Here is a 27,154-nt window from a genome sequence, read left to right as displayed (position 1 = left end):
ATTGTTTATATTGTGTTTCTTTCTTATTAGGTATTTGAAGCACTATTACCCACTGTCTGACTTATAATTTGGTTACTTTAATAACATGTAAATCTGTTTTTGCATTGAATAGGACCTCCTCTATCCCCTGAATTAGAGTAATGGAAGAACGGTTCCCTACCTGCTCAGTCCCTGCTTAAGCACATAAGGAGTTCGTAGCTATGCAGGCCCCTTCCACAGGAGTCGGACCCAGAGAACAGCAGACTGGGATCAGAGCCCTGCTTTATTCCATTCTAGATCTCTCCGGCCACAGGTTTAGTCTGGGAAGAGGGAAAGGCTTGGGTCAGTTATTTCAGAAGTATTAAAGTAGCACTCTACTAGAAAAAAAGATTTGACAGATGTGGTTGAAAGTAATAGTTGGGAAAAAATGTCATGTGTTAGTGTCCATTCTGAGCTGAGATTCTTTAAGAAACTGATTTACGCTTGTCTACATTGTAAAACTCTCGTCTATAAGTAATCCTTACATGTTTCTCTATTTTTAATATGTTCGTGAGTTTTGAGTTAAATGCAGCTCCTTGTATTATACTTTCAGTAATACACTTAGTGTTTTGTTAGTTGGACAGATCATTTGCCTACACTTTAATGGATTTGAGGGCTTGCACATGATGTGAGAACCCAGCCATCAACTGAGAACCACAAGATCAGCACTTCTTAGTTCTAGTGTCTGAAAACAAAGGGGGTGGTTATTTCTATTAGGATACTGAAAACATCTCCATATTTGACATGTGACATGTCCTTCTGTGGGACATGCTTACATTTACTGTAAACTGGGTTGTTCTGATAATGAGTGTTTGAGAAGACGATTCCTGATTCTGCTGAGCTAATTCTCAAACATTACTGCTTTGTAGACTTTAATATATATCTTCATAAGTGAGGCTTTGAATATGTTACCATATATAAAAATAATTTTTAGTCTTCATTTATGCATCACAGTGACTGGCCTTTACCGGTAAAACACACACACACACACACATAATCCCAGGCAGTGGTGGTGCCATGACTTTAATCCCAGCACTCAGGAGGCAGAGGCAGGTGGATAAGTTTCAGGACAGCCAGGGCTACACAGAGAAACTGTCTTGAAAATAAATACATAACACTTAAAAAGAAAAGCATTAATATGCAAAGCAAAATAGCTACATTCAGTTGTTGGTTTTAATAAGTTTTGAGATAGGATCTCATGTGTCCTGGGCTGGCCTCAAACTCATGATGAAGCTAAGAGGAGCCTCCTGCTTTCGCCCCTCAGTGCTAGAGTTACAGGCATACACCAGCATGCCTGTTCGAAACAGTGCTAGGGTTTGAACCCCAGGCTTCCTGCATTTTAGACAAGCTCTCTACCAACTGAGCTATACCCCAAGCCCTACGTTAGGGTCTTAAATACTAATGTGATACCATCCTAACAACTGAAAGGTCACATTAGCAGTAGCTCTTAATTTTAAAGTTTGAAATTGCTGACCTGTTTAGAGGGAAACATTTTAAACGAAGTTTTGTTCTGCAACTATCAAATGAGTGTTGGTTTTCTCAGGTTTATAGGCATAAGAAAGGACACAGGAAAACCATCTAACTTTACCTCTCCTTGGGCAAATTATTGGAAGTGTGAAAGTGCCACATGGCTGTCTCTCAACAGGGCAGTCCACAGTGCTGGCATGGCTAACTCTCTGAGACAGGAGCAACAAAACACCAGGGAAAGCATTGCCTGTTATAAAGAGCAGGTCGCTCAGGTGCAGAAGAAGCTTTAACCAGGAACAACCTGAAAGTTTAGGGTAGCCATGGTGGTGGGGCAGGGGTTGCAGGCCAGAGAAGCTGGTGGCTTTGGTGCACGTGCCTGTGGTGGTGTGGTGTGGTTCTGTGTGTGTGTTTCTCTGTATATCTGTGTGTATGTATATGTGTGTGTATGTGTGAGCCTGTGTGTCTGTGTTTTTCTTCCATAATTTATTTTATTCACATAACCGCAATTGTATACCCCTCCCCCTTCTCTTCCCAGTCTTACCCTTGCAAATAAATCCCTTCTCCATTATCCAGTCCTTTTCTCCTCAGAGAAGTCAGAGCCTCTCCTCTCCCTTGGGTACCACTCCACCCTGGGACATCTAGTCCCAGCAGGACTAAGAGCCTCTTCTTCCACTGAGGCCCAACCAGGCAGTCAAGGTAGGGAAGAGGATCAGTGGCAGGCAACAGAGTCCCCACTCTATTTGTTAGAGGACGCACATGAAGACCAAGCTGCACATGTGCTACAAATGTGTAGGGAGGCTTGCTCTTCAGTTGGTGGTTCAGTCTCTCTGAGCCCCCATGGGCCCAGGTTAGTTGACTCTGTAGGTCTTCTTGTGGTATCCTTGACCCCTCTGGCTTCCTCAATTCTCTCCCTTACCCTTCCACAAGACTCCCCTGAGCTCTGCCTGATGTTTCACTGTGGTCTCTGCTCTGTTTCCATCTGCTGATGGAGAGACCTGAGGAGACAATTACACTAGGCTCCTGGCAGCAAGCATAACAGAGTATTATTAACCCTGTCAGGTTGGCTCTCTCCCATGGGATGGGGTTCCAGTTGGGCCAGTCATTGGTTGGCTGTTCCCTCAGTCTCTGGTCCATCTTTATACCTGCTCATCTTGTAGGCAAGACAGATTTTGGACTGAAGATTTTATGGATGGGTTGATATCCCTTTCCCTCCTCTGGAAGTCCTGCCTGTCTACAGGAGGTGGTTGTGTTAATAGGAACCCACAGAGCCTTGAGGTTACTGTGGTTTGATGTGTCACAGTTGTGTGCTAATAAAGAGCTACATGCCCCATTTGCCAAGGTAAGAGGGGATAAGGAAGAGGCTGTCCTGGTGGCAGAGACGGGTTTCAGGGGTTTCTGAAGAATGCTGAGAGGAAGCTTTGCTCTATGTGCAGCAATCCTTCTGTTAACCCTGTCAGAGTCCAACCTGTGTTAAGCCGAGACTGTCAGTTTGGGGCACAGTGAGGGCATGCATTTTGGGGGGATTGGAGTTTGGGACCTAATAGTAGGTGGTTGGAATCAGGCCTTACACATTGGCTTTGTATTGACACTCAGTGATTATGTGCAGGTTTCCTCTGTTCTGAATGTGCCATTGCATGGAGGTGCTACAGTTCACTTACTGCTGTCCCCACAGTGTGACTAAAGCCTCTTTAAACATCTATTCATAGGTTTTTGCATGGAAAGGTTTTTTTTTTTTTTTTAAGAAAACACTGGAATTAGTTAATTCCAGATGGAGAATTAAGTGTAGGAAGTAAATGTATTTCAAACTGTGTCTTATAAATTAGCAGCAGTGTTTGTTGTGATTTAAAAAACATACAAACAAACAAACAGCCTGGGAGCTGCCAGAGACCGAGCCACCCACCAAAGAGCACACAGGGGTGGTCTGAGGCCCTGGCACACGTGTAACAGAGGACTGTGTGGGCTGACCTCTGTGGGAGAGGATGCCTAGCCCTGCAGAGACTTGATGCCCCAGGAGGGGGGGTATGGGGGCAGGGGAGTACCCCCTCAGAAGTGAAGGGGAGGGGTATGGGGTGAAGAATTCTGGGGGGGGGGAGCATGAACAAATTAAAAACAAAAGGCCATCCTCCACTGCCCCTGCCCCCACCTTTCCCCCCTCTGTGGCCCCTTGGCTTTTATGCTGTGCACAGCCTACTGTGCTTTCTTGTCCCTTGCTGCCCCTCCCCCAGACCCCTTCCTCATTTTTTCATAGTCTTCTTTCTGTGGTGTCCTACAGAAACACGTGTACACACACACATATATACAGGTGTATATGAACTTTAAATTAGATCTACATGTGAGAGAAAGCATGTAATACTTGTTTTTCTGAATCTGGATTGTTTAATTTCACATCATGATCTCCAAAAAGTAAAATTTCAAGTTTATTAAATTTTGAATTGTGTGTATTTGTTTTATGGTTTATTTATATAAATCAGATTTTCTTTATAAACCAAATACTTCCAACCTCTGTAAATTAAAAAGATTAAATATGATATTTTCTATCAATTTTAGCCTGTTTCTGGAACATGGGCATCCATTCTAGAATGCTTAATCATTGCTCATTCAGTCAGAGTGGAAAGCCTTTTTGCTGACTGCCTGAAGTAAGTTACCTTCTTTATTGCTGTTAGTGTGTGTCCTCTATATAGAGTATACATCTATATATAATACATACTCTTACCCTCCAAAGTTTGTGGGCAATTTTAATCTTGGTATGTGTTTTCAATAAAGTTCAAGGAGTTAGTTATTAGCTAGTTGTACCAATTGAGAAAACATGTGGATTTAGATGTTACTTAAAATGTGTAGGGTCAGTTTCGTTAACAGTGAGCCATGGCTATGTAAAAATGTGCACCTAATTGACATGGGTTTAAGTATCTGTTTCTGTGGATGAGTTGTGCATGCAGGTGTGGGTGTTAGTGTGGGTATGGGCTTGGGTGAAGGGGTGCAGGGGTGTGGGTGTGGGCGTGATGTGAGCATCCTTGCAAACATCATGTCCAGCAAGGAAACAAACCTTGAAAAGATGAGAATGAAAACTTGGTTCGACCTGACTGGATCACACTGTGGGAGTCTGGCCCCAGGTGGCTTACTGTCAGCATATTTAAACACAGTTCTATTAGGAGACAGTGTTCAGGCAATAGTCATTCCAACTCTAGGTGCACAGTAAAGCTTAACGTATGGCTACTTAGAAACCCCTTTACAAAGTACATGTGATATCCCCCTAAGGATGGGCTTGATCAACTGGGAGCTAGAGAAGAGTCTGGAGGATCTGGGCGAGGTCTGGCCCTAGATATAGCAAAGGTCACCGGGTCATTAATAACACTCACTCCCAGATTTCTGTGTGGACACATATTTTATTTCTTCCACTGAGGAGATACCTCTGCATAATTAACATTCCTAGTTTCTCCAGTGTTTATCTGTAAGCATGGTGACCTCATGTCCTCTACATTTCTAACAGGGAATATAATTAAGTCTATCTTAGAGCCCATAAAATTAAGTGAAAGTCATTCACAATATGTGGTACTCTTTGTATAATTGAAAACAAAAATATTGTCTTCAAAATTTTTCATTCTTCTAACTTGGATTATTTTATTTTAACAGCTATATTGTAAGTCATTTTGCAAGGTTTTGGTCGGAAAGAAGTTTTGCAAATGTTCCTCCTGAGATTCAGAAAACTTGCCTCAGTATGCAGATCCAATCCTTAGTGAGTATAGCCTGAATGCTCATACATAAGCTGTGCTTATGTACGTGTGCATCAGAATGTTTGCAAGTCTTGTGCTTATGGGCACATCAGAAAGTTTACTCAGTCTGCAGTTCTCACAGTGATTTGAATGCAGAAATCTAATGTTAATGTTTCTGTAAAAGCAGGATGGCAGTCATAATAACTCAGGACCAAACCAGAGATCCCCCACCCTAAGATCTTGTTCTTCTGAAGCCACTCTCAGTACTTACGTCACTAGTCTGGGGTTCAGTCAGACAGGCTGCCTTGCTATGAGGTAGGTCACTGAACATAAGGGTTCCAGAAATGAAGATTGTGCACTGGCCCAGCAGTCCAGGGATCCAGATCAGCAGGGTGACTCAAAATACCATGCTGAAGTGTCTCAACAGCACCGTTAACCAAGACACACAGCTGTCCACCTGGTGGCAGGTGTATCTACATTAGGCCACTTCCCTCATGGAGGTGATATGTTTGTATTTATTAGAACAGTTATCCACTCTGGACTTGGATTTGCCTCACTAACTGTTTCTGCTAAAACTATCATCTATGAATGTATACTCTGTCATCCTGGTGATTTACACAGTACAACAATGACTAAGAAATTCACTCACAGAAATTAAAAACCATAATGGGCTTGTGCTTGTGTAACTCACTGAATTCATGAATGTCCCTATTATCCTGAAACTACTAGTCTGATGGAACAGAGCAGGACCTGTAGAAGATGAAGGACAGTGCCAGCTAGGTGGCAGTGCCTGCCCAAGCTTAGGTGGTATCTTCTAAGATACAGTGTGTACTTAAATCAGCCTTTGATTTAAGATGCTGTTTTTCTTGTAGTCAAAATTTCTGTATCCAGAAATCAGGATGGGTAACTGGGAATGGCCCCACACAAAATTGCTCCTGGTGACCCATTAGCAAAATTTTGCCTCCCTTAGGGGCAATCTTGGGCTCTGCTGATGTAGTGCTCTTAGCACCAGAGAGAATGAATGTGTCCACCTGGGAGTAGACAGCAAGGATTCCATTTAACTGGCAGCTGACACTTCCCTGCTCTGGCTGGTTTGTAGATCCACACCTGAAGCAGAAGTGATAGATTGAGCTTGACTGCTAAGGGGAGACTGGGCTGCAGCTCTCCATTGTGTATAAGGAAAATCACATCTGGACATGTTTGCAAGTTGCAGTGGTACAAGACTCGTGCAGCCTTTGCACCCTTCTACATGAGTGTTTGTCTGATGACTAGTCAGATGTCTGAATTTTCACCTATGACCTTGTTGCCCTACCATCCAGGGCAAGCTGGTACCAGTTTCCTTCATGCCTCCATATTTGTTAAGAGACCCTGAGAACTGAGTCTGTTTGAAGAATAATGAGGATCACAGTGTGAGATAAACAGAACTTGAAATTTGCTTTTTCTTTCAAGAAAAGGGTTAGCATGTTATATAGTGATATGTGTCATTTTTGGAAGCAGCATGACTTACTCTTTCTACTAGGGAATAAAGCACAGTCAACAGATTTACATTCAGGTGCCAGGCTGACAGGGGAGAGGGACTGACCATGCAGCATTGTAACATGTTTGTTGCCTGGCTGTGATAACGTTTGCTTTTTGAATTTCCTTCTGTGTCTATTTCCAGTTAGAATCACCACACAATCCATGACCAAAACCAACTTAGGGAGGACTGTAAGTTCCAGACATTACTCCATCACTACAGGAAGCCAGGGCAAGAACCCAAGGCAGAAGCTGATGCAGCGAGAGGATATGGAGGAGAACTGCTTCCTGGCTGACTCCCCATGGCCTGCTCAGCCTGCTCTCTGACAGCACAGGAAGAACTACCAACCCAGAGGTGGCACTGCTCATTCAGTTGAGCTGGGCCCTCCCACACAGTTATCAATCAGGAAAGTACCATAGGCTAGTCTGATCTGGGAATTTTCTCAGTTGAGGTTTCCTCTTCCTTCTGTGTTCTCTTGTGGCCTTCAAGCTACATCAACACTTATAAAGGCTCCTTAAGCCTCTCTGTCTGTCTGTCTGTCTGCCCTCCCTTTTCCCCTCCCTCCTTTCTTCTCTGTCTCTCTCCTCCTGCCTCTCTCTTTCTCTCATACACTCCTAATCAATCCTGTCTCTCTGATTAAACCCTGGGTAGTAACATGAGACCATGTTACACAGAAGGTGAGCGTTAAGTGTATCTGGGAAATGACATGAGGTGCCACTTGTGTAATCTAAATGCTGTGTCTCGGCCAACAAAGGGCTTTGTCACTTACTGTTTTGTATTAGCTTTCTGCATTATTGAGTAGTTACTCCTGTTCATGAAGGGAGTTTCTGCAGCTGTTGTTTGGTTTAGTAGAAGCATTATTTACTGCACTAGTAGTACCCGTAAGTCGGGTGCAGGTCATACAGCACTTGTTGTTTTTGTGAATTTTAATATAAGACAGGAACTGTCATCTCAGTTTCACCGATGAGGAAAGAACAGGCTGGAAGTAAATGACAAATGAAAGCAGGTTTAAAATATATTGCTGCCATTCTAAAGATAATGGTGTTCAGGGTCATGTCAGGTTTATTTATACTCTAGCACCGTCTGCCCGGGGATGGCACTGCCTGAAGGTGGGCCTTCCCAATCAGTCATTAAGAAAATGGCCACAGGCCAGTCTGGTAGAGACATTTTCTCAGTTGAGTTTTCTTCTTTCCAGATGACTTTAGCTTGTGTCAGGTTGACAAAAACAAAAACAGAACAACAACAACAAAACAAACAGAGGACAACTAACCAGGACAACTTCTCCTTATATTCATTTTGAATTTTGAGTTGTATTAACCTGAATTGAAATTTTGTGTTTGGTGTAGAAGTATTACATTTTTACTTTGTACTTAAGGGTATTTAACATTTAGAGTTCATCAAATATTCAGATCAGTATGGAAGGAGTCTGTACCATCTGGTATCACTTTAGCATGTCCATATTTTAGTTTCCTAATAGATTCCAAGCTAAGCTATCTACTATACTCAATTTTATTACCATTGAACACACAGTATATATATAATAAGCAGTAGGGAGCTATCTGCCAGGCTTGTTTGCATACCTACATGTGTCTGGTTCCACATGAAAGGCCTGCAGTACAGTAAATCAGGTTATTACCTCAGCGGCGGTGAGTGCGGCTGCTCAGGAAGTCTTCCCAGGAGGAAGTGGGTTCCACAGTCCAGGCACCAGCTGCTCTTCCAGAGGACCCAGGTTCAGTTCCCAGCACATGTCAATTCACAGCCATCTGTCACTCCAGTCCTGAGGGTTCTGATGGCCTCTTCTGGTCCCCAAGGGACTACATGTTGTGATGGAGAGTCATATATGAGGGCAAAATAGCCATACACATAAAATAATAAATAAGTGAAAAAAGTGTGTGTGTGTGTGTGTGTGTGTGTGTGTGTGTGTATGTGTGTGTATTGCCTGTGATGATCAGAAGACAGTGCCAGAGCCTTTGGAACTGGAGTTATGGACATTTATGAACCACCACATGGGTGCTGAACCAAGTCCTTTGCAAGAGGAACAAATGCCCTTAACCATTGGATCTTCTTTCCAACCTAGCAAAGTATGTTTATTCTGTTAAGACAATTGAAACATTATGCATTTTAATGAATTATTATTAAAATTAATAAAATTTTTAAGGTTTAATGTTTAAGGGTTAAATGTAAAATATCATAAAAATCTATTATATATCCTCAGTGTCTGGTTGTATTAGAAATTCAGTAACCATAGAGTTTCTGTATTGAGCCAGTAGTAGTAGGCCCTACAGTACAGCAGTGAGCAAAAGCAGACATTGAGCACACATATGTTATGTCCATATTTGAATAACTTTAAGAGCTTAAAGGAAAGGGATAGGTTCAGAAAGAACATGGTGTCTGTGTAAGGATTAGGCCATACAATACCTTGGTTAAATTGTCAACATTTCAGAGAATGTCCATGCTAAGTATTTGGTCTTCCATTTCATTGCTGTGCAAGAAACCCATCCCACAACTGAATAGCTTGGAACTATAATTTGTCATTTCTAAAACTGACATGAGTTGACTGGCCCTCTGCTAATATTCTCTAAGATGACTCTTGTTGCACCAAGGAGCTGGCGGCTGAGCTGCTGCTGGGCTCACTCTGTGCAGTTCTCTGGTTGTAGATGACAAAGGTAATTGTTACCCACAATTTTGTTTTTTATAGGAAACATCCCAAGAAATCAAAAGGATTTGATTTGTTTAGAAAGTTATTTTTTAAATAGTAATACCAGCTAATTTTTCCAAGTATTTCTAACATCCTAGAATCATGTGAATGCTGCTTTTCTTCTGATGGAAAGTGACAGGCTGATCATGGGTTTACCCAGAGTGAAGTGGACAGAAGCCACTCTGTCAATGGCATCCCAGCTCCAGGAAGAGTGTGTGACGTTTATTGTAGAGAACTTCTCTCAGATCATTGAGAGTGAAAACTTCACTCTTCTCTTGCAGGTACTGTGTCTAGAGTGTATGCACTGGTTGGTCCCATCTTTGTGTTTGGGTTTTAATTGCATAAGGATTTTTAAAGTCAGGTTGCCTTTGATTAAATTATTCTGGCTTGAGTTAACTCCACAGCAGATGGCAGATTCGCAGCAGATTTGGAGCCCTGGTGGACAGGATGCCTTGGCTCACAGAGGAGAAGGCAGGAGGGATAGGCTGAGTGCCCTGGCAAGGCACAGCCCCAGCCCTCAGTCACAGTGGCCATGCTTTAGAGGCCGGAGTTGTAAGATAATGGTTCTTGAAAACTCCATCTTCCTAAGGAGCCGTTTTCTCTAAAATTAGTCACTGGGTAAAGATGCTGTTTTCGTTTCTTGGTTCTATTATTATGGCTGTATAATTTTTTGAAAACCGTGTGCACACATATGTGTGCCTCTGTGTGTATATATTTGGGGGGTTTCTATGTGTACATATGTGTGCGTGTATGTGCATGTATGTGTCATGTGTTATGCATGTGTCTGTGTGTGTGTGTGTGTACATGGAGTGGGGAGTAATTGTGCCATGCAGTTTTCAAGCAGATACGGAAGAGCAGCTACGGTCTCAGGTAATATTATGTAGCCAACATGGCAGCTGCACTGCTGCCACATTAACATTTCTCATGTGTTTTACATGTATCTCATTAAATGTCAAATTCTGTGTTTTGTAGTCACAAGCAATGAGCAGCACAGCTTATCTGTTGGACAAACTTTTTAAAGCAATTGAAGACAATATTACCGCTGAAAATAGTTGTTCTCTCCTTATGGCTCTGGACAAACTACTGAATTCTGAAAACATAAAGGACATGGTACTGAATGCAGCAAAGCTCATTAGCATGTGTAATGTTGGGAATGTTCAAGATTCTAAGTTGTACATGCAGTTTTAAATGTCACACAGGGCACTGAAGTTAGGTACTGGACACCTTGGGCTTGATACAGCTTCTTATATTTATTTTGAGCATTTACTAATAAAACTTTAATCAGTTATGTTTGCCTTCAATTTAGCATTTAATAAAAGTTTAGAATTTGGCAGTTTGACTCCTTAATTCTAAGTATAGCTTGGGTCTTATCAATATGATCTAGCATAACTCAACTTTGGTATTTTTCTCTGATAATTACAGTAGCTTGTATGTATGAAGTGTATATTTTAGTGTCTTTAACCATTAATGCCTCTTGCAGTATTAGTAATTATTTTTTTCAAAATAAATCTTACTTTAGATTGAATAGGAAAAATAAAAATGTAAATATTATTTATAAATGCAATTAATCAGTGACAATAATTATGAATATTGGCATTTTTATTCTATTAATGATTAAATGTTTCATTAAATTTATTATTATTACATAGACCTTGTAATTTCATAGTTGACTTTTAATGTCATAGTTGATATGAAAGGGTTTAGAAAGGTGTTCATAAAAACCCCATTGATGTTTTAAAATAACATGTAGTTTAAAGAGTACCATTTAGCTTCGTGTTCACTGTAAAATTCTGTTAATGAGTAAGCCTTCAGAAATAGCGTGTACTCAGTGATCTTAGAAATGTAACTGATGACATCATTGATGTGGCTTAGGAGTAAGTAGAATCGGGAAGGAATAATGACTGGTTGCTATGGCAATGTGGCTCACCAGCTGCTGATTTGTTGCTGGAACACAGGGCTTTACGTGCAAGATCCAAGCTGTGCGCGACAAGCTGTGGACCTTCCTGGTTCAGTCTTTCTATGCTGTTCGTCACACAGAAAGCTGGAAACTGATGCACATAGATGATCAGCAGAAAATCCAAGCAGGTATGTTGTTCTTCGAGGGTTTTATTCTCAGATGATGATCTTTGTGAGAGCAGATAGTTTGAAGGCATTCTGAATGCTAGTTAATTAGCATTTGTGAGCTTCTGTTCGGCAGTGAAGTGCTACCCAAAACTAGCGATGTGTTAGGCAGCTTGGAGAAACTGTGTTTTGTGTGCTATTCTTAGAAAATGAAACTTATTTCCTTTGCATGTAATTATTGATTTTTAATCCTCCTATATATTAGCTATAATATTCTAGTCACATTTGCTTAAAAAAATAAATACAAGTATCTTTGTTGGAGCTTAAAGTAAAAGGACGTAATCTCTACACCCAGACCACTAAACATACTTTCTCCCTTTAAAGGCATGTTTTACTAAAGCTTTCCATCTTTTTCACAAGAACCTTTCCTTGCGCCTTTGCCGAGATTAGATGGCTTTTTTCACAATTGATTGGTTCACGGATGCAGTGTGCTATTGCAGAGGGTCCCTCAGGAGCCAAACAGTGATCTCTGACATTTCCTAGCTGCTGTTTGAAACATTAGCATTAAACAAAAGATATGTGTCTATCAGAAAGTGTGTGTGCTTTAAAATATTGAAATAGAATTCCAAGGGTGTGGAACTAAAATGGCTTCGTGACTATTTTTAGGTTAAAGCAGGTGCCTCAGAAATAACTGCCATGTTCAGCAGCTCCACTTTTTTAAAAAAAAAAAACTAAAAGACTATATTTTATGTAACCAACATTTTACTGCTCTAAAACATGGAAGGCATGTATGACCTGTTTAATAAAGCAACTAGATGTAATTAATTTAAACAACAGTTTTCAAAGATATTCCTTTATTTGTGTAATAAAAACCATCAAATCTTTAACAGTTGAGCACGTTCCTTGTGACTTTTCTGCACTGGTTTCCAAGACTAGCTTTTCTTTCACAGTCTGACTGTGAAGACGCAAAGGTCAGCACCCCGTCAGCAGGCGTCCTTTGAGTTTGCTTCCGATTGGCAGCAAACTTTGATTTTCTCCTTTTTAGAGGAATTCACAAAAAAGCTGAATTCCAGTGTTCTGCAATCTTTCATAGTAGCAATTAGAAGTGCATATGTTCACACATGCTACATACCTGGACAAACCATCAGTGCTACGTAGTTAGGCATTGTACTTCCTGTGTTGTTAGGCTGCACTAGGATAATTCTCGAATAGCAAACATGCTGAACTGTAAGGAATCCTGACTCGTGCATAATTACTGCCTTGGTCCACCTTTGTTCTAACATTCTGAGGTTCTTGCTGAGGTACTGACTTGAGAATTGTTATTAATTTCTGTGTTGTTATGCAGTCATTTGACTGCTGCAAATCATTCCTTGCCATCTCCAGCGTGTTTTGCTCTGTTGTACGGCATGTATCTTATGGAACAGAGACTGTAGGAGGTATTTGATAGCTGTTTTACTATACATACATACATACATACATACATACATACATATATGTACACACATTTGAGAAATCACATGTGCAAATAAATTCCTTCTTCAAAGTAAAACTTCAAACTTCAAAACCTGTAAACCTTGAAATTCTGAACCAGACTTTACCCTGAATCACATTATTTCATCTTTCTGGTGCCATTCCAGTTCTAGATTTAAAAGGATAAATATGAGTTTCTCAATAATTCCCAAATAAACTTAACTTATAAAGTATATATATATATATATATATATATATATATATATATATATATATATATATATATTATATATATTTTATATATATATAAAGTATATATAAATATATATATATTTAGCTCTCTTAAGAGTGAGACTGCTTGCAGGATTGTTTCCTGCTTTATTTTCAGTGAGAACAACATCTGTTTCTCTTCTCTTTCTACAACCCTGTAATCAGTCTGTAAAACCAGAAAATATTTTTAATTTCAGCAGAATATGCTTAGAGTAATTGGATATTTTTAAAATTAAATTTACATATAAAATTTAATTGTTTTGACAGTTAGAAATTAAATAAAATTGGTTATTTAAAAATTTACAGCTTGTGAAAATTCCATATTTTTTAAATGAATGTATATAATTTTACATTTTCATTTATGAGCTTTAAGAACATGAACTTTTCTGGACCAGAGAATAAGATTGAAGCATCTTTATTCTAAAATGTGATGGTAAATAGTTTATTCTACTTTGGATTCAAGTGTTTTGTTTGTTTTTAAATTTCTATCAAAAATTTCTCCTGGCTTTCTATTATCCTTCACATCTCTGCTAATACTGTCTCTTCCTCTTTTTGTTTGTTTACAGCTGCACTTGACAAGGGTGATGCGCGGAGACCTGGCAGGAAGCCTGTGCTCACCAGCTCTCAGGTACGCTCCCAGTGCGCAGGCGCCAGGGAGAAAGCCATGCAAATGTATTTCTACAATTCAGAATTCATTTTTATTAATTAAAGGTTTTTTTTAAGAGGAAATAACAACTGAACATTTAATATATACATTTTAAATTATGTGAATGTCCCAAATTCATTTGGCATAGGAAATATGTGCCCTTTTTATTTCCTTGAAATTCTTTTTGGCAGATAACATATTGGCGCTGTTCCAAAAAAAACGAGTTGTTAAGACGTCTAGGATTCAGTTTGGTGCCTGCTTTTAGTCAGCCAGCCTTGTTACAAGAGAAGCTTGTTCAGGTTTCTCTTTGCAGGACAAAAAGAAACAAGTGGTGTTAAGAGCACAGTGTGCTTTATTTTTACATATATTTGGTATACTTTCATATAGTGTCAAAGTAGTCAAGTACTTATGATTGGTAAGTACAGCAGTAATGCCTGGGCTTGAGGCTGCAGGGTCAGATGCAGAAAGACTGCCTTCCAGTGATGACAGCCTGGAAGGAGCTTGTAGGGTTCTAGAGATCACTGTGTAATAAAGCCATATAGTAGTGATTACAGCCTGGAAGGATCTTGTAGGGTTCTAGAGATCCACTGTGTAATAAAGCCATGTAGTAGCGTGACTGCACTCCAGTCTTAAAAAGATTACAGTGTTTATTCTGTTACTTTTCCTTTTTTAAAAAATATTTGATGACTTCAGTATTTTCTTCCTTCCAAATGTTATTATATGGCTATTCATGTAATCAAAAATATGTAAGTACAAAACTATACTAATCTATGCATGTTCCAATGACACTGTGGACTCATTCATTCAGTGTTCTGATTTAGAATGTAAAGAACATATTGCCCTTGAAAGTCTGGCAGAGAATCCTTCTTTCTTCTTCCTTACCGCCCACTAGGTAGGAACTACTACTTCTGCAGCCAGGACATAGCTCTCTTGAGCTCTCTTAAAGCAGGAGGCTCCAGGCCCTCCATATCTCTGATTCGAAACCCGTGCAATGGAGGGTTTCATCAGCATACCTCCTGGGATTGTTTTCTGGAATGTTTCACAGTCCTCTTGTGCATCATGTCCTGAGCCCTTACACCATCTAGCATCTAATAAAAATTAAAAAATTAATAACTCTAATAAACTGAGAGTCACAGGCCACAGCCCCTTGGAGGCTTAGAGTGCAGCTTACATAGGTCAAGAACCACTGCTACGAAGAACCCTTTGCCTAGTGTGCTAATGTAACCTGCAGTCCCAGCTCCTGGGTGCTCGGTCCAAGACAGCCCTGGCTAATGAAACCCTCCTCAAAGCAAACCAAAAATAAAAACAAAAAACACTTGTGAACTCTTCACAAGATAAAATTTCCAGCTATATGAATTTGGAAACCACTAGGCTCCTGCTGGCCCTGCTCAGTGTGCTCTATAATTCCTCCAACCTGCTCTCTCTGTGTGTGTGTGTGTGTGTGTGTGTGTGTGTGTGTGTGTGTGTGTGTGTGTGTGTGGTGCATGCGTCGTGCGTGTGTGAGTGAGTGTGTGTATGCGTGAGTGTGCGTACGAGTTTTCCTACTATCCTCAATTGGGTCATGATGTTTGGTTTGGTTTGTTTGCTGTCATGGAAATCCACCCTGTGCTGAGTGAGGCATTGTCCTACTACTGAACAACAAGCCAGACCTGCTTTTCTTTCTGTACAGCAAAATAGAACAAATTCTAATTGTTGTTGCTTGTTTCAAAATAAAGTGGGGAGTGGGTACCAAAACAAATTGGCCCTGAGCTGGTAATTGTTAATTCTGGGCACGAGGCACCCGGTGACTCATTGTACTGTTCTATCTTCTGATTGCATTTATAAGCTCAGTGTGGTAGTTTACATCAGTAATCCCAGCTCTAGGGAGACTGAGACTGGAGGATTGTGAGCTCAAGGCCAACCACACTACATAGCATGAAGTACCCACCAGAACAGACGATTTCAAACAAAAGTTGGTTTCCTTTGAGAGGCGTGGTCCTCTTTTCTCATTTTTGTCAATAGACTGTGGTGACCCCTCCCCCCCACACACACACAGTTGGCTGTGAATTTATAATAAATGTGTGTGAACGATAAGGTCTAAGTCCAAGGCTGCCTGGACATGCACTTGCACCAGATACTTAGCATGCCGCAGGGCACTAATGGGGAGTTTCTACAGCATGTATGTATCTCATATAATACATAAAGTTTACACACCACATAATAGTTCAAAGGACACAAGGATACAGTAAGCTAAGTGAAGTCAGTTTTAAGCACAGGAAGAGGCCTTAGAGAGAAGCTTGCTAAGTTGTGTTAAAAATAGAGAAATATTCTAGGTAGCAGTGGTACACATCTTCAATCCTAGCACTTGGGAGGCAGAGGAAGGTAGATCTGTGTGGTGCTGAGGCCAGCCTAGTCTACACAGTGAGATCTAGGACAGCCAAGGCTATACAGAGAAACCCTGTCTCAAAAACCGAAGGGTGGGGAGACGGGGTAGAGGATTATGTTTCAAGTTAAGAAAATAAAAAAGGAGGAAAAAAGCTGTTAGATATGTACAACATTTAGAGTTGTAGAACACCATTCTGAAGGAAAACATTCTATAGTCTACAAACATACATAATCTAAAGCCAAACTATGCTTAAAATTTCCAAAATATTCCAGCCCCATTAAGTCAAAGCTGGGACAATAATGTATTAATTCTGTTATCACTACACCTTGCTTTTGCCTAAATTTAGCCTTTATTTTATTGTCCTATACACATATATGTATCCATGCACATGTGTGTTATCTGAGTCAATTTTTTAATATATTGGAAACCTTCCATGTTTATAAACTCAGCTTTGCACTAAATATCACTACAATGCTTAACCTAACAGTGGTTACAAACATTTTGTTGTGCTCCCAGTATGTTATGGCATGTAAAGGGTTTAGTTATGAAAGATAAAGCAACACAAGTCTGCCCTGTAGTCCTACACAGCTTTGCCAAGGTAGGGGAAATCAGCATACATGTATTGATGTGTGTATTTATACTTTATTCTAAGAGTCCAGCAGCCTTGCAGTTACTGCTCCCTTCCGTATGCAGATGCTGGCTGTTCCCCTCCCCCTCTCCCCACCCCGCCCAGCCCTTGTAAGGATGTTTGTTCCTCCTTAACTGCTAGATGATCAGTGATGTCCTGTCACCTAGGTTTTTTTTTGAATCCTAGACTTTTCAAGTATACATGTTGTGTTTCTAGACGCTTTTGTCATTTTATTTTAAGAAGGACTCCCAGAGTTAAAAAATTTTTGGTGAAAATTTTTATACTCTCCCTCAGATTAGATGACTATATCATAAGTTCAGGTCTCAACTCTGTCCCTTCCAGGCATGTGACTGTGGGTAAGTCGAATGTGTGCTTTAATACTCAGTTTCTTATCTAACAATTGAAGACAGCCGCAGGAGCTATTTCAAAGGATTATTTTGTAAGGATGAATTGAATTGATGGGCCCTGAGAAAGGGCTTCAGAAACCCTCAAGTGTTATCACTCAGGGTAGCCTGAATCTTCATGGGTTAATTTCTATTGTAATACCACAAATCAAATAAACATTTAATGCTGTATTTCAGAAATGATTAAGGTAATAGTAGCCAAAGGTTTTTTTTATGAAAATGATAAGACATATCTCAAGTTTTGAGTGATCAAAAATCATAGTAAAAATTTAGAAGCTGGGCCGTGTTGCTCCCTGGTAGAACCTAGCATAATGTGAGCATTGCTAAATTGTTGTTTCTAAAAACTTCACTGAAGTCAGGTATCGTGGTGAATGCCTTCAGTCCCTGCACTGGGAGGCAGAGACAGGCAAAGCTCTGTAAATTTGAAGCCAGGCTGTTGTACATACTGAGTTCCAGTCCAGCCAAAGCTATATAATGAAACTGTCACAATAACAAAAAGACAAACCAAAACGTTCTTAAAACATAAAATATTCTATGTCAAAGACTTGTTGACTTATAGAATTTTCTTTCTTTTTCTTTCTTTCTTCCTTCCTTAGCAAAGGAAGCAAGACTCTGATGTTGATGTTATAAAAATAAAACCTTGGACAGAAAATAACAAAAAACCACATTGGACGTATCTCTCTACTAATCAGAAGATGAGATCTGATGGATTGGCAGCATCGGGACATACATCAAGCACTAACAGAAACAATATAAATAAGGTGTCCAAGCATGGTGACAGTACAAAAATGTCCAAAGTTATGAAAGAGGTGAAAACTGGGTCAAAACATGTCTCTGGCAAGTCTAAAACTACGGTAAAGCCCAAAACAGAAAATGGTGATCATACAAAGTTAGAAGGTCTGTCTTCCACAGTTGTGGGAAGGCCAACAAGAGTGGCAGCAGCCGGACAGAAGGACCCGGTGTGTGGAAAGGAGACCCAGAACCAAGAAGGGGAGACCACAGGGGCCAGGCCCAAGGTGCTCACTGCAAACCTACATGTGCAGGCCAGAGCCAAGCCCTTGCAAACACCAAGAGGGAGAGATCCCACATGCCCCAGCACTGCAGGGCCCTCCAGTAGATCTACACATTCCAGCATGGAGCTGCTGGCTTCCATGGGCTCTGTGGGTGAGACAAAGGAAAACAGATCAGTAGAAAACAAGTCTTGTGATGAGAAGCCATACCTTAGTGATTCCCCAGGACAGATGGTGAACAATGGAGTAATGTCAACTGTAGGTAAGTTTCAGCACTCTTATTGTTTGTGTGTGTGTGTGTATGTGTGTGTGCGCGTGCGCGCGCGTGCATGCATGCATGTGTACATGTGTGTAGGGGCATGGCTCTACACTTGCTAGACTGGCAGTCTATACCAAACAGCTCAGCACTACAAAAGTTTGTTTGAGATAAGACCTCTCCACCAGCTCATGCTGGCCTCAGACCTGCTTCTTCACTAAGGACAGGCTTGTACTTCTGACCCTCCTGTCTCTGCCTCCCGGGCTAAGACTACGGTTGTGCCCCAGCATGCCTGATTTATGTAATGCTAGATATGAGCCCAGGAAAGCACTCTACTGAATAGGCTGTATCCCTAGCCTGAGGTCCTAATTTTTAGTGGCTCCTAATACTTGAAAGTTCCTAGATGACCCTTGCTTCCTTACTTACTTTCAAGTGCTAAAATGTGTCTTATATGGATATGTGCAAACTGAGAGGACGTGTTCTTTCCCATATCAGCACTTTTGTTTTAGTGTCTAACCTGTATATTTATCCAATTTGTTACAGCAGTGAAGTCTCGACCAGGCTCAAGAGTTACCAATGGAACAGCCAATAAAAAGAGCCTTATTCATGAGCAAGAATCTCACGTGAACAGCAGGTGGGACTCTATTCAGCTGGTGTTTCACCAAACTGTCTCTTCAAGCTATTTACATACTAATTTATAGCTAAATGTCAAAAGATTTTTCTTTGTTTAAACATATTTGTGAAATTATATTAAACTTCCTTATTTCGTATTTATATAAAATGAAATGTAGTAAAATACTTCTTAACTATACTTAGTGGCATGTGAAGTTATGCATTGACTTATCGTATGTGGTCTACTCTTTCAAAACTCAAAGGTTATGAACAGATTTCTCTATTTTCAGAAGAGATATGTTTCTATTTCTTGACAAAATATGTGTTGTATATGGTTGTAGCTGTGCACGGGTGTTTGTGAATTCACATCTTATATGGTTGTGGTCGTACACAGGTATATGTGATTGTATATGGTGTGGTCATAAACACGGGTGTTTGTAAATTCACGTTTTGAAGTGTTACTTTAATACTAAGTGCAATTGTTCTTCTTAGTGTAATAAAAAGCGGGAATGGCAAAGGACTTGGTGATTCAGCACCACGGACAGCTGTGAAGAAAAGAGGGAGCAGCAGTGGGTGCTCAGCAGCTCAGCCTCGGACAAAGAGCACCCCTCCCACCCTGGCTCTAACCCAAGGTAAAGTGCAATGGCCTGAGGGTTCTGGGGCCTGTGTTAGCTGAATGAGCCCAGCTCCAGCCAGACCTGCCATTGCGCGTAAGCAAGAAAGGACATGGTTTTTAGACAGACATTTTGGTGTTAGGAGATTGATTTGGGTTGTCCCATCATTTGTAAAGATTAATTTAAAGGAGCCATTGACTGGTCTCCACTTCTGGTCCTTTTGTGGAGCATGCCTAGGTTTCTTGAAAGGTTATGTTTGTGAAACCAGCGCTGAAGAGTTGTTAAAGAGCAGCAGGAGCTGAGCAGCATGTGGAGAGGGCGTTTCTCCAGAGCCTGTCCCCATGCTGCAAGAAAAGTCAATACTGATTAGATTATGTAATGTGCATGCAACAGCCCAGTTAGCATTGCTTTCTTCCTGGGCTCAGTGGCACATGCCTGTTGTCCTTCTATTGGGGAGATGAAGCAAAGTCATCTTTGATCTGTATAGTGAGTTCAAGCAGTCCTGGCTACATGAAACACTGTCTCAAAATAAATGAAAAGTGAGAGAAGGAGCGCAGGAAGAAAGGAAGGGGTCTGAGGGAATGGCTTTGTACGTGAAAGTTGGCAGAAGCCAAGTATAGTGGAGCACACTCAGAACCTCAGCACTGGGGAGGAAGAGGTGGATGGAAGGGTCCCTGAGGCTAGATCACCAACATCAGCCCAGCCTCTTCAGTGAGGCCCAAGGCCTAGTGAGAGACTGTGTCCTAAAAGAGCAGTGTGTGGCTCCTTCGGAGTTGATCTCTGTCATACTCACATGTGCACGTACACACATCGTCTCACAGTGTGCACACACACACAAACTGAGATTGACCTCTGGCATGTTCACATGTGCATGTGTACACACAGTCACACACCACAAACATACACACACACACACACACACACACACAGATTGACCTCTGCCATGCTCACATGTGTATGTGTACACACAGTCACACACCACAAACATACACACACACACAGATTGACCTCTGCCATGCTCACATGTGCATGGGCACACACAAGCGCATGTGCACACACATACACACACACACACACACAGATTGACCTCTGGTGTGCTCACATGTGCATGTGTACACACAGTCCATACCACAAGCACACACACATATACACACACACACACACACAGAGATTGACCTCTGGCATGCACACATGTGCATGTGCACACATAGTCACACACCACAAGCACACACACATTTATTTTTTATGTATTAAGCACTCATGTGTAAAAGCAGTTTATAAAAGCCCCAAAATAATCTTCATTTGCATGATGAATTAATACTGAAAGTCAATTAAAAATCAAGGCAGATGAAATTACTCAAAGTCTAGTAGCAGTTAGAAATGAGATATAAATGGTTTATAGGACTGGGGCATCTCAGTGGCAAAGGACTTGCTTGTCTTTCACAGGTCTCTGGTTTCAGTCTCTAGAATCCCCTGCACCCCCAAACACACACAGAACAAAAGTTGGTAATTGGGGTTGGCAGATTTGAGTGCCGCAAATTTTATTTCTAAGGCTTTAACCAGAATGCATAAATGGAATTTTAATTCTGAATCTCCTGTAGCTAATGATCTGGTTCTCACTGCAGATCTGGGTTGTTAGCCCTAATAAGCTATAACTATCATCATCCAGTATAAGTTTATTCCAGTTTAAAGAGAAACAAATAATTTCAAAAAATGTCATTTTGTTTTTAGGTTAGTTCTTCTTTTCAAGCTGTGTTGTTTTCTTTACTCCCCCTTTCCACCCCCAAAAAAGAAAACTTCAAAGAGAAGACCTTTTCTTGTTGCTTTGATATAAGAAAATCCGATTTTCTGCTGTTGCATATTTATGTAAATCCAATTTTGGCACAACAATAAAGGTTCTTGGTGAAAAGAGATTCTCTTTAAGGGTTTTTAGTAACATCATAACATAGTCCCTCTATATTTAAAATATTTGGGTTTTTCACTTTATCATTGTTCATTATTTTTTGACTGTCAGTATTAGATGTTTCCCTATGGTTGCTTTATCAATTTTATTTTCTTTAAAGTGATTTGAAAACATCAAATTTCACCTTAGAATTTGAGAGTGCTTTGCATTTCTGAACTTTCTTAGGATCCCAAGGGGAGTCAGCGCACTCTGTAAACTCTTCAGTCTCTTCAAGGCGGTCTGATGAAAATGTACCGAGGCTGAGGCACGAAGCAGAGAAGCAAGTACCTAAGAGAAAGGTTGTCAAGCAAGGCCTCGCGGCTCTGCAGAAGGCGACCATAAAGCCGGGACCAATGCCCAACAACCCGCGTCAGCCCAAGAAGAGCGGGGCTGTGAGCAGGAAAGACTCACTACAAAGAGTGCTTCCTGGACAAGGTATGCTGCAGAGTCAGGCTCCTCAACGACCTTCCAAACCTGAGGCAGCCACCACACAGAAAGGTGTGCTTCATGGTGTAAGTGACAGCAGGAACCATGTCTTTAAACAGAGGCCTCATGAGTCCCTGGTTAACCTTGCTTGCAACACCAGTGGTCCTGAAGCGTCCCAGACATCCTGCAGACCTCAGCCACAAAGTCCATTAGACAGTCAAGAGAAAAAGACACTGGCGCTAGCATGCCGAGATAGGTCAGCCTTGGGTGACTCAGTAAAATGTGAGCTGAGGTCAGAACTGACGGACACAGAGCAAAGTCACACATCCGCTTACAAAGACTCGAGTCCGTGCAGTGGGAATCCAAACTGTGGGAGCACCACTGCTCTGAAGTCTATGACTTCAAATCCAAATGAAAAACTGATAAACTCTAACACAGTTCATGATTCAGACTCAGCAAATGCAAAGCAAGTTTGTTTATCAGATAGAGAGAGACAAACAGGGAGAAAAAACACAGACACTGAACCAAGTATGAAATGTGTGAACGGAAACGCTTCACTCTGTGTTCCTGAAGGGACGAGGAGTGCCCTAAATGCTGCTGCAGATGACAGAAGACTCACATTTCACGTAGAAGAACTAGCAGCTCAAAACCAGTTACCTGACGACTGTGCTAGAGAGGACAGTAAATGTGCTACAGTTACCTCAGCTGTTTCTTCCAAATGTCTTTTGGGACAGCCATCAGAAAAAAATTATAAAAATATGGTGACATCAGAAACCCCAGAGAGCCACGAAACTCCGGAAGCTCCATTCGTGGGACCCTGGGATCTGAATGTCAGTGCCACACATCAGAGAGAGAGTCCAGAATCAGACTCTGGTAGTGCCACCACATCTTCAGATGACATAAAGCCCCGCTCAGAAGACTATGACGCTGGGGGCTCTCAGGATGATGAGGGCTCACACGACAGAGGCATCTCCAAGTGCAGCACCGCGCTGTGCCATGACTTTGTCGGGAGAAGCAGCAGTGACACCAGCACCCCTGAAGAGTTGAAGGTGCATGAAGGTGACCTCAGAACTGAAGTCAGAGTGAGAAAGCAGGGTGGGGGTGATCTCCAGATCCACTCAACAAGTGATGACGAGATCCCTAGGAAGAAGCCAGAGCCTTGGTCTCGGTCTGCAGTCCTCCGTCCCAGGGAGAAGGGAAGTGCTCCACGGGCTAGCGTCCCATCTGCTCAGGACGTGGACCAGGTTTCTTCTTCAGCTGAGGAAACAGAAGATGAAAGATCTGAAGCAGAAAATGGCGGGGAAAATTCCTCTCCATCCAACTCGGGTACTCAGCACGTTCAGGGAATAATTAACTTAGCTTTTGAAGATGGAACTGAACAAGAAAGTCGTGAGTTTTCTGCAACTAAGAAGTTTAGAAGGTCAGTGTTGCTCTCAGTAGATGAGTGTGAAGAAGTGGGATCTGATGAAGGTGAAGGCCACACCCCCTTTCAGCCCTCCCTGGATTCTCTTTCACCTTCTGATGTTTTTGATGGTGTTTCTTTTGAGCATCATGGAAGGACAGGCTACTCTAGATTTTTCAAAGAAAATGAAGCTACTACTGCAGAGCATAAATACAATAAAGGTAATGGAGGATATAAAAATGAAAGCTTTCTCCTGAGTTCTAGGAGCAAAGACTTCTCAAGACAAGATAAACTGTGTGTCTCAGCAGATCAAAAGACCAGGTTAGATGTCCCACCCAAAGGAAGCCAACAGCTTTTCCTGGAAGACGAAGACATAACTAGTAAGCGCGGGGTGGCTCACGACGCTCAGCAGCACAGCACGTTCATGGATGGGGACACCAAGACTCAAGAACGACCGTGTCATTTGGAGCTCCATCAGAGAGAGCTCAGTTCCAACACACCAAAGATCAGCTCAGCGAAATCTCTAGACTCCTGTCCCAGCCAGGCGCTGCTGCCTCAGGAAGGTCAAGTGAAAGCGAGCCCTGCCACCCCTCCCAAGGGAGCTAATATTGCTGTGTTTTCAGGTAATGTACAGAAATAGAAGTTTAAAGTTGTCTGTAGCCCTGGATGTTATATTTTAGTTAGAATATTTAAGCTACAGTTTCAACTTTTAAATGAGAACTTAAATTTATTAATAATATGAAAATGAGCTAGCTATTCATTATTTGTTTGCTTACAATCTTAGTGAATAATTAATATGTAGTGGAAAACCTTGTTTATTGCACACAGATAACCTGCTAGATCTTACCTGGAAAAGACAAGGACTTAGTTTGGTGTCATTTCAATTATCATGTCTGATTTAATGTAAGCATTCTAGACTATGGGAGGTTTTACTTTACATTGGGTATGATTTATGGACTTGCTAGTACAGATTTAAGAGGGCTGTGCAATAACCATAGTAACATTACTGAAAGCACTAAACTATTTTGACTAGATTAATTATTATAATTTATATGCATTTTACAGAGACTAGAATTTTCTTAGGATCAATATAATTCTATTCTCAGATTTTCACGTGAAGAGGTGAGTCTCCTAAGCAGTTGTGTGTAGAGGCAGTGACAGAGCCAGGCTTATTCCATGTGCTGAGATAACCTTGTATCTGATTGTTTTGTGTTTATGTCTTTCTTATTTCAATAATTCAGACTGATGACTTACAATATGCAATAGTATCCAGTTGAGTATTATATATCATAATTAAAAAAAAATATTGACCAGAAATCCCTATTCAGTAAAATTATAAAAGTAGGAGATCTTCCTATGTTGTATTTTTTTGTTTGTTTGTCCTGGTTCGAATCCTGCTTTGCATGTGCAATATACAAATAAGACTTTAGATACAGTGTATTTATCCCCCACCCCATGAAACCAAGTTACTTTGTAGATACCTTTAGATAAAGGTCTTTTTTTTTATTCCTTGAGTTTCTATTGTAGTGAATTAGATTTGTGTTTACTTTTATGTTTATGTTTTAAATAATTTATTTTCTGTATTCTGTTTTCAAATTAAAATATGGAAAATTATTGTTAGTTACCTACATTGATTTTTGCTGCTAAACATTACCCTTGAATTTTTTAACGCAGAAAAATAAATGCCTCAAAAATGTTGTCAATTTTGTAAAAATGTTATTTTTCCCATCTTGTGTTTTTCTGAGAAGAGCTAATACTCTCAGAAAATGTTATGTTATGTTGTGTTAATATTGTTCTACAAAACTCTGAGGGGTGTCGACGTGCAGTTTTTACATTGTGTAGTATTGTGAATTATTTCAGGAGACATAGATGATTGTGACACAAGGGCACAAACCTCCATGTATGACCGCCGGCCTTCCCAAGCCCTCTCTCCACTCTATAAGCTGCCTCTAACAGCAGCATGTGAGCAGGAAGTGGCGTCACACAGGGGCTCTGAAGACGAGGAGTACTTTGCAAAGCAGGACTGGACACTGCTGAGGCGGCTGCTTTCTGAGCAAGATGCAAACTTAAATGTCACACGCTCTCTGCCTGAAGACCTAAGCTTAGCCCAGTATTTAATCAACCAGACACTCCTCTTAGCTCGAGATAGCTCAAAGCCTCAGGGTTCAGCACATGCTGACACTTGGAACAGGTGGAGTGAAATGTCGTCCCCACTTGATGACTCGGCAGCAAGTGCTACCACGACTAGTGTTTCTTCTGCAGATTGTTCGCCTCAAGGGGAGTGGACAATCCTGGAACTGGAAACTCAGCATTAGGAGTCTCCACAGTCAGAAAAGATTTAGACTACACCACCCCTGTATTTTTGATGCCTACTTTACATTTAAATTATACTTTAGTTAGCCAAATATAGACAGCCCTTCAAGTTGGTAGAGTCTTTAATTTATTGAGCTAAATATAGCTTATTTATTAATATGATGTCTCATATTTTGAAAATGTTTTTCTAAGTTTATGAGCATGTTTTCTACATCAATTAGATTAGAAGGCTGAAGAGAATCTTTGCTACAGTTTTCTTTCCTACCTAATAATTTGTTCATTTATTCAAGAATTTCCATGTCAGTACACAAATTTCCATGTCCTTACTCTTGACTCTGCATATGTTACCATAATAATTTAACAATAAATGTACTATGTGAGTGTGCACTATATAGAATCAGTCTGTGAATAGCATTCTGACTCAGGTGAGTGCTGCGGCTGGGGACACAGAGGAACGCCCAGCTTTCCCAGGATTCAGGACTAGGACGGGGAGAGGTATGTCTGCATGTACATGGGTACAGGGCCGTTTACTGGAGCATGGGGAGCCTCTTAAGGACCCAATGCCCGAGGCTGAGTCAGGCCCTCTGACGAGAGAACTCAGTTGCCAATAGATACTCATCTTTGGATTGAACCTCTTGACTTCCTCTCAGCTCACAGAAGTTAGGTCTTCTGGTCTGTAGTCATAGCCATAGCTGCTTCATATGTGCAGGTGTCCTGTTGTATCGTGAGCACACTCCAGCTGTAGTCATCCCTCCCTCTGCTCCTACAATCTTCTCACTACATCTTTTGAAAGAAGCCTACTTTAATTTTTTTAAACATTCGTTTGTTGTGAGTGAGAGTTCTCATCAGAGTGTAGCAGTTGGAGGAGAACTTGCAGAAGTCAGGTCTCTCCCACCATGTGGGTTCTGCAGACCAAGTTTAGGTTGTTAGACTTGGTGACAAGTACCTTCATCTGCTGAGTCATATCATTGCTCCCAGAAACATTTTAATTGAATATATATTCACATACGATCATACAACTGTGTATGTATGTATGTTCTTTCTTTATTCTGGATCATCTGACATAATGGAAGAAACCAAAGAAAAATAACAAATTATTATCATATGATAAAGTCCTAGCTGTACATGTTCAGAGTTAGAAACACAAACAGCTCCTCAGGAAGAGGTTAGAGGGGGCCAGAACTTGTCAGTGATGTGCCCAGCTGAGCTGAAGCTGAAGTCTGAGTCTGTACCTTAGACTGGGGACTTGATGCCATACATAACAAGTATGTCATTTTTACTTAGTTTTTTTTGCAAACCAAAGGGGATATAGACTTTTAAAAGATG

The 27,154-nt window shown here is 40.9% G+C and overlaps 1 protein-coding gene across 3 annotated transcripts in view; it reads left to right on the top strand.

The window, feature by feature from the left end:
* Window positions 1-26,213, top strand: part of Btbd8 (BTB domain containing 8) — a 69,519-nt gene extending 43,306 nt beyond the window's left edge. For 2 of the 3 annotated variants that reach the window (XM_052198734.1, XM_052198736.1), the window contains 11 exons: window positions 4,033-4,121; window positions 5,116-5,218; window positions 9,508-9,690; window positions 10,382-10,519; window positions 11,365-11,494; window positions 13,777-13,838; window positions 17,850-18,525; window positions 19,063-19,153; window positions 19,624-19,763; window positions 21,874-24,138; window positions 25,376-26,213. In XM_052198734.1, the coding sequence (XP_052054694.1) occupies window positions 4,033-4,121; window positions 5,116-5,218; window positions 9,508-9,690; window positions 10,382-10,519; window positions 11,365-11,494; window positions 13,777-13,838; window positions 17,850-18,525; window positions 19,063-19,153; window positions 19,624-19,763; window positions 21,874-24,138; window positions 25,376-25,830 (4,332 nt within the window). In that variant the 3' untranslated portion in view covers window positions 25,831-26,213. The remainder of the gene's footprint in view (window positions 1-4,032; window positions 4,122-5,115; window positions 5,219-9,507; window positions 9,691-10,381; window positions 10,520-11,364; window positions 11,495-13,776; window positions 13,839-17,849; window positions 18,526-19,062; window positions 19,154-19,623; window positions 19,764-21,873; window positions 24,139-25,375) is intronic. The other variant, XM_052198735.1, reaches the window with a different exon arrangement.
* Window positions 26,214-27,154: the final 941 nt, after the last annotated feature.

This window comes from Apodemus sylvaticus, chromosome 11, assembly GCF_947179515.1.
Source record: "Apodemus sylvaticus chromosome 11, mApoSyl1.1, whole genome shotgun sequence".
NCBI classification, from domain to species: Eukaryota; Metazoa; Chordata; class Mammalia; order Rodentia; family Muridae; genus Apodemus; species Apodemus sylvaticus.
Note: the sequence above shows the minus strand (reverse complement) of the source record. Positions and strands in the feature narration are given on the sequence as shown.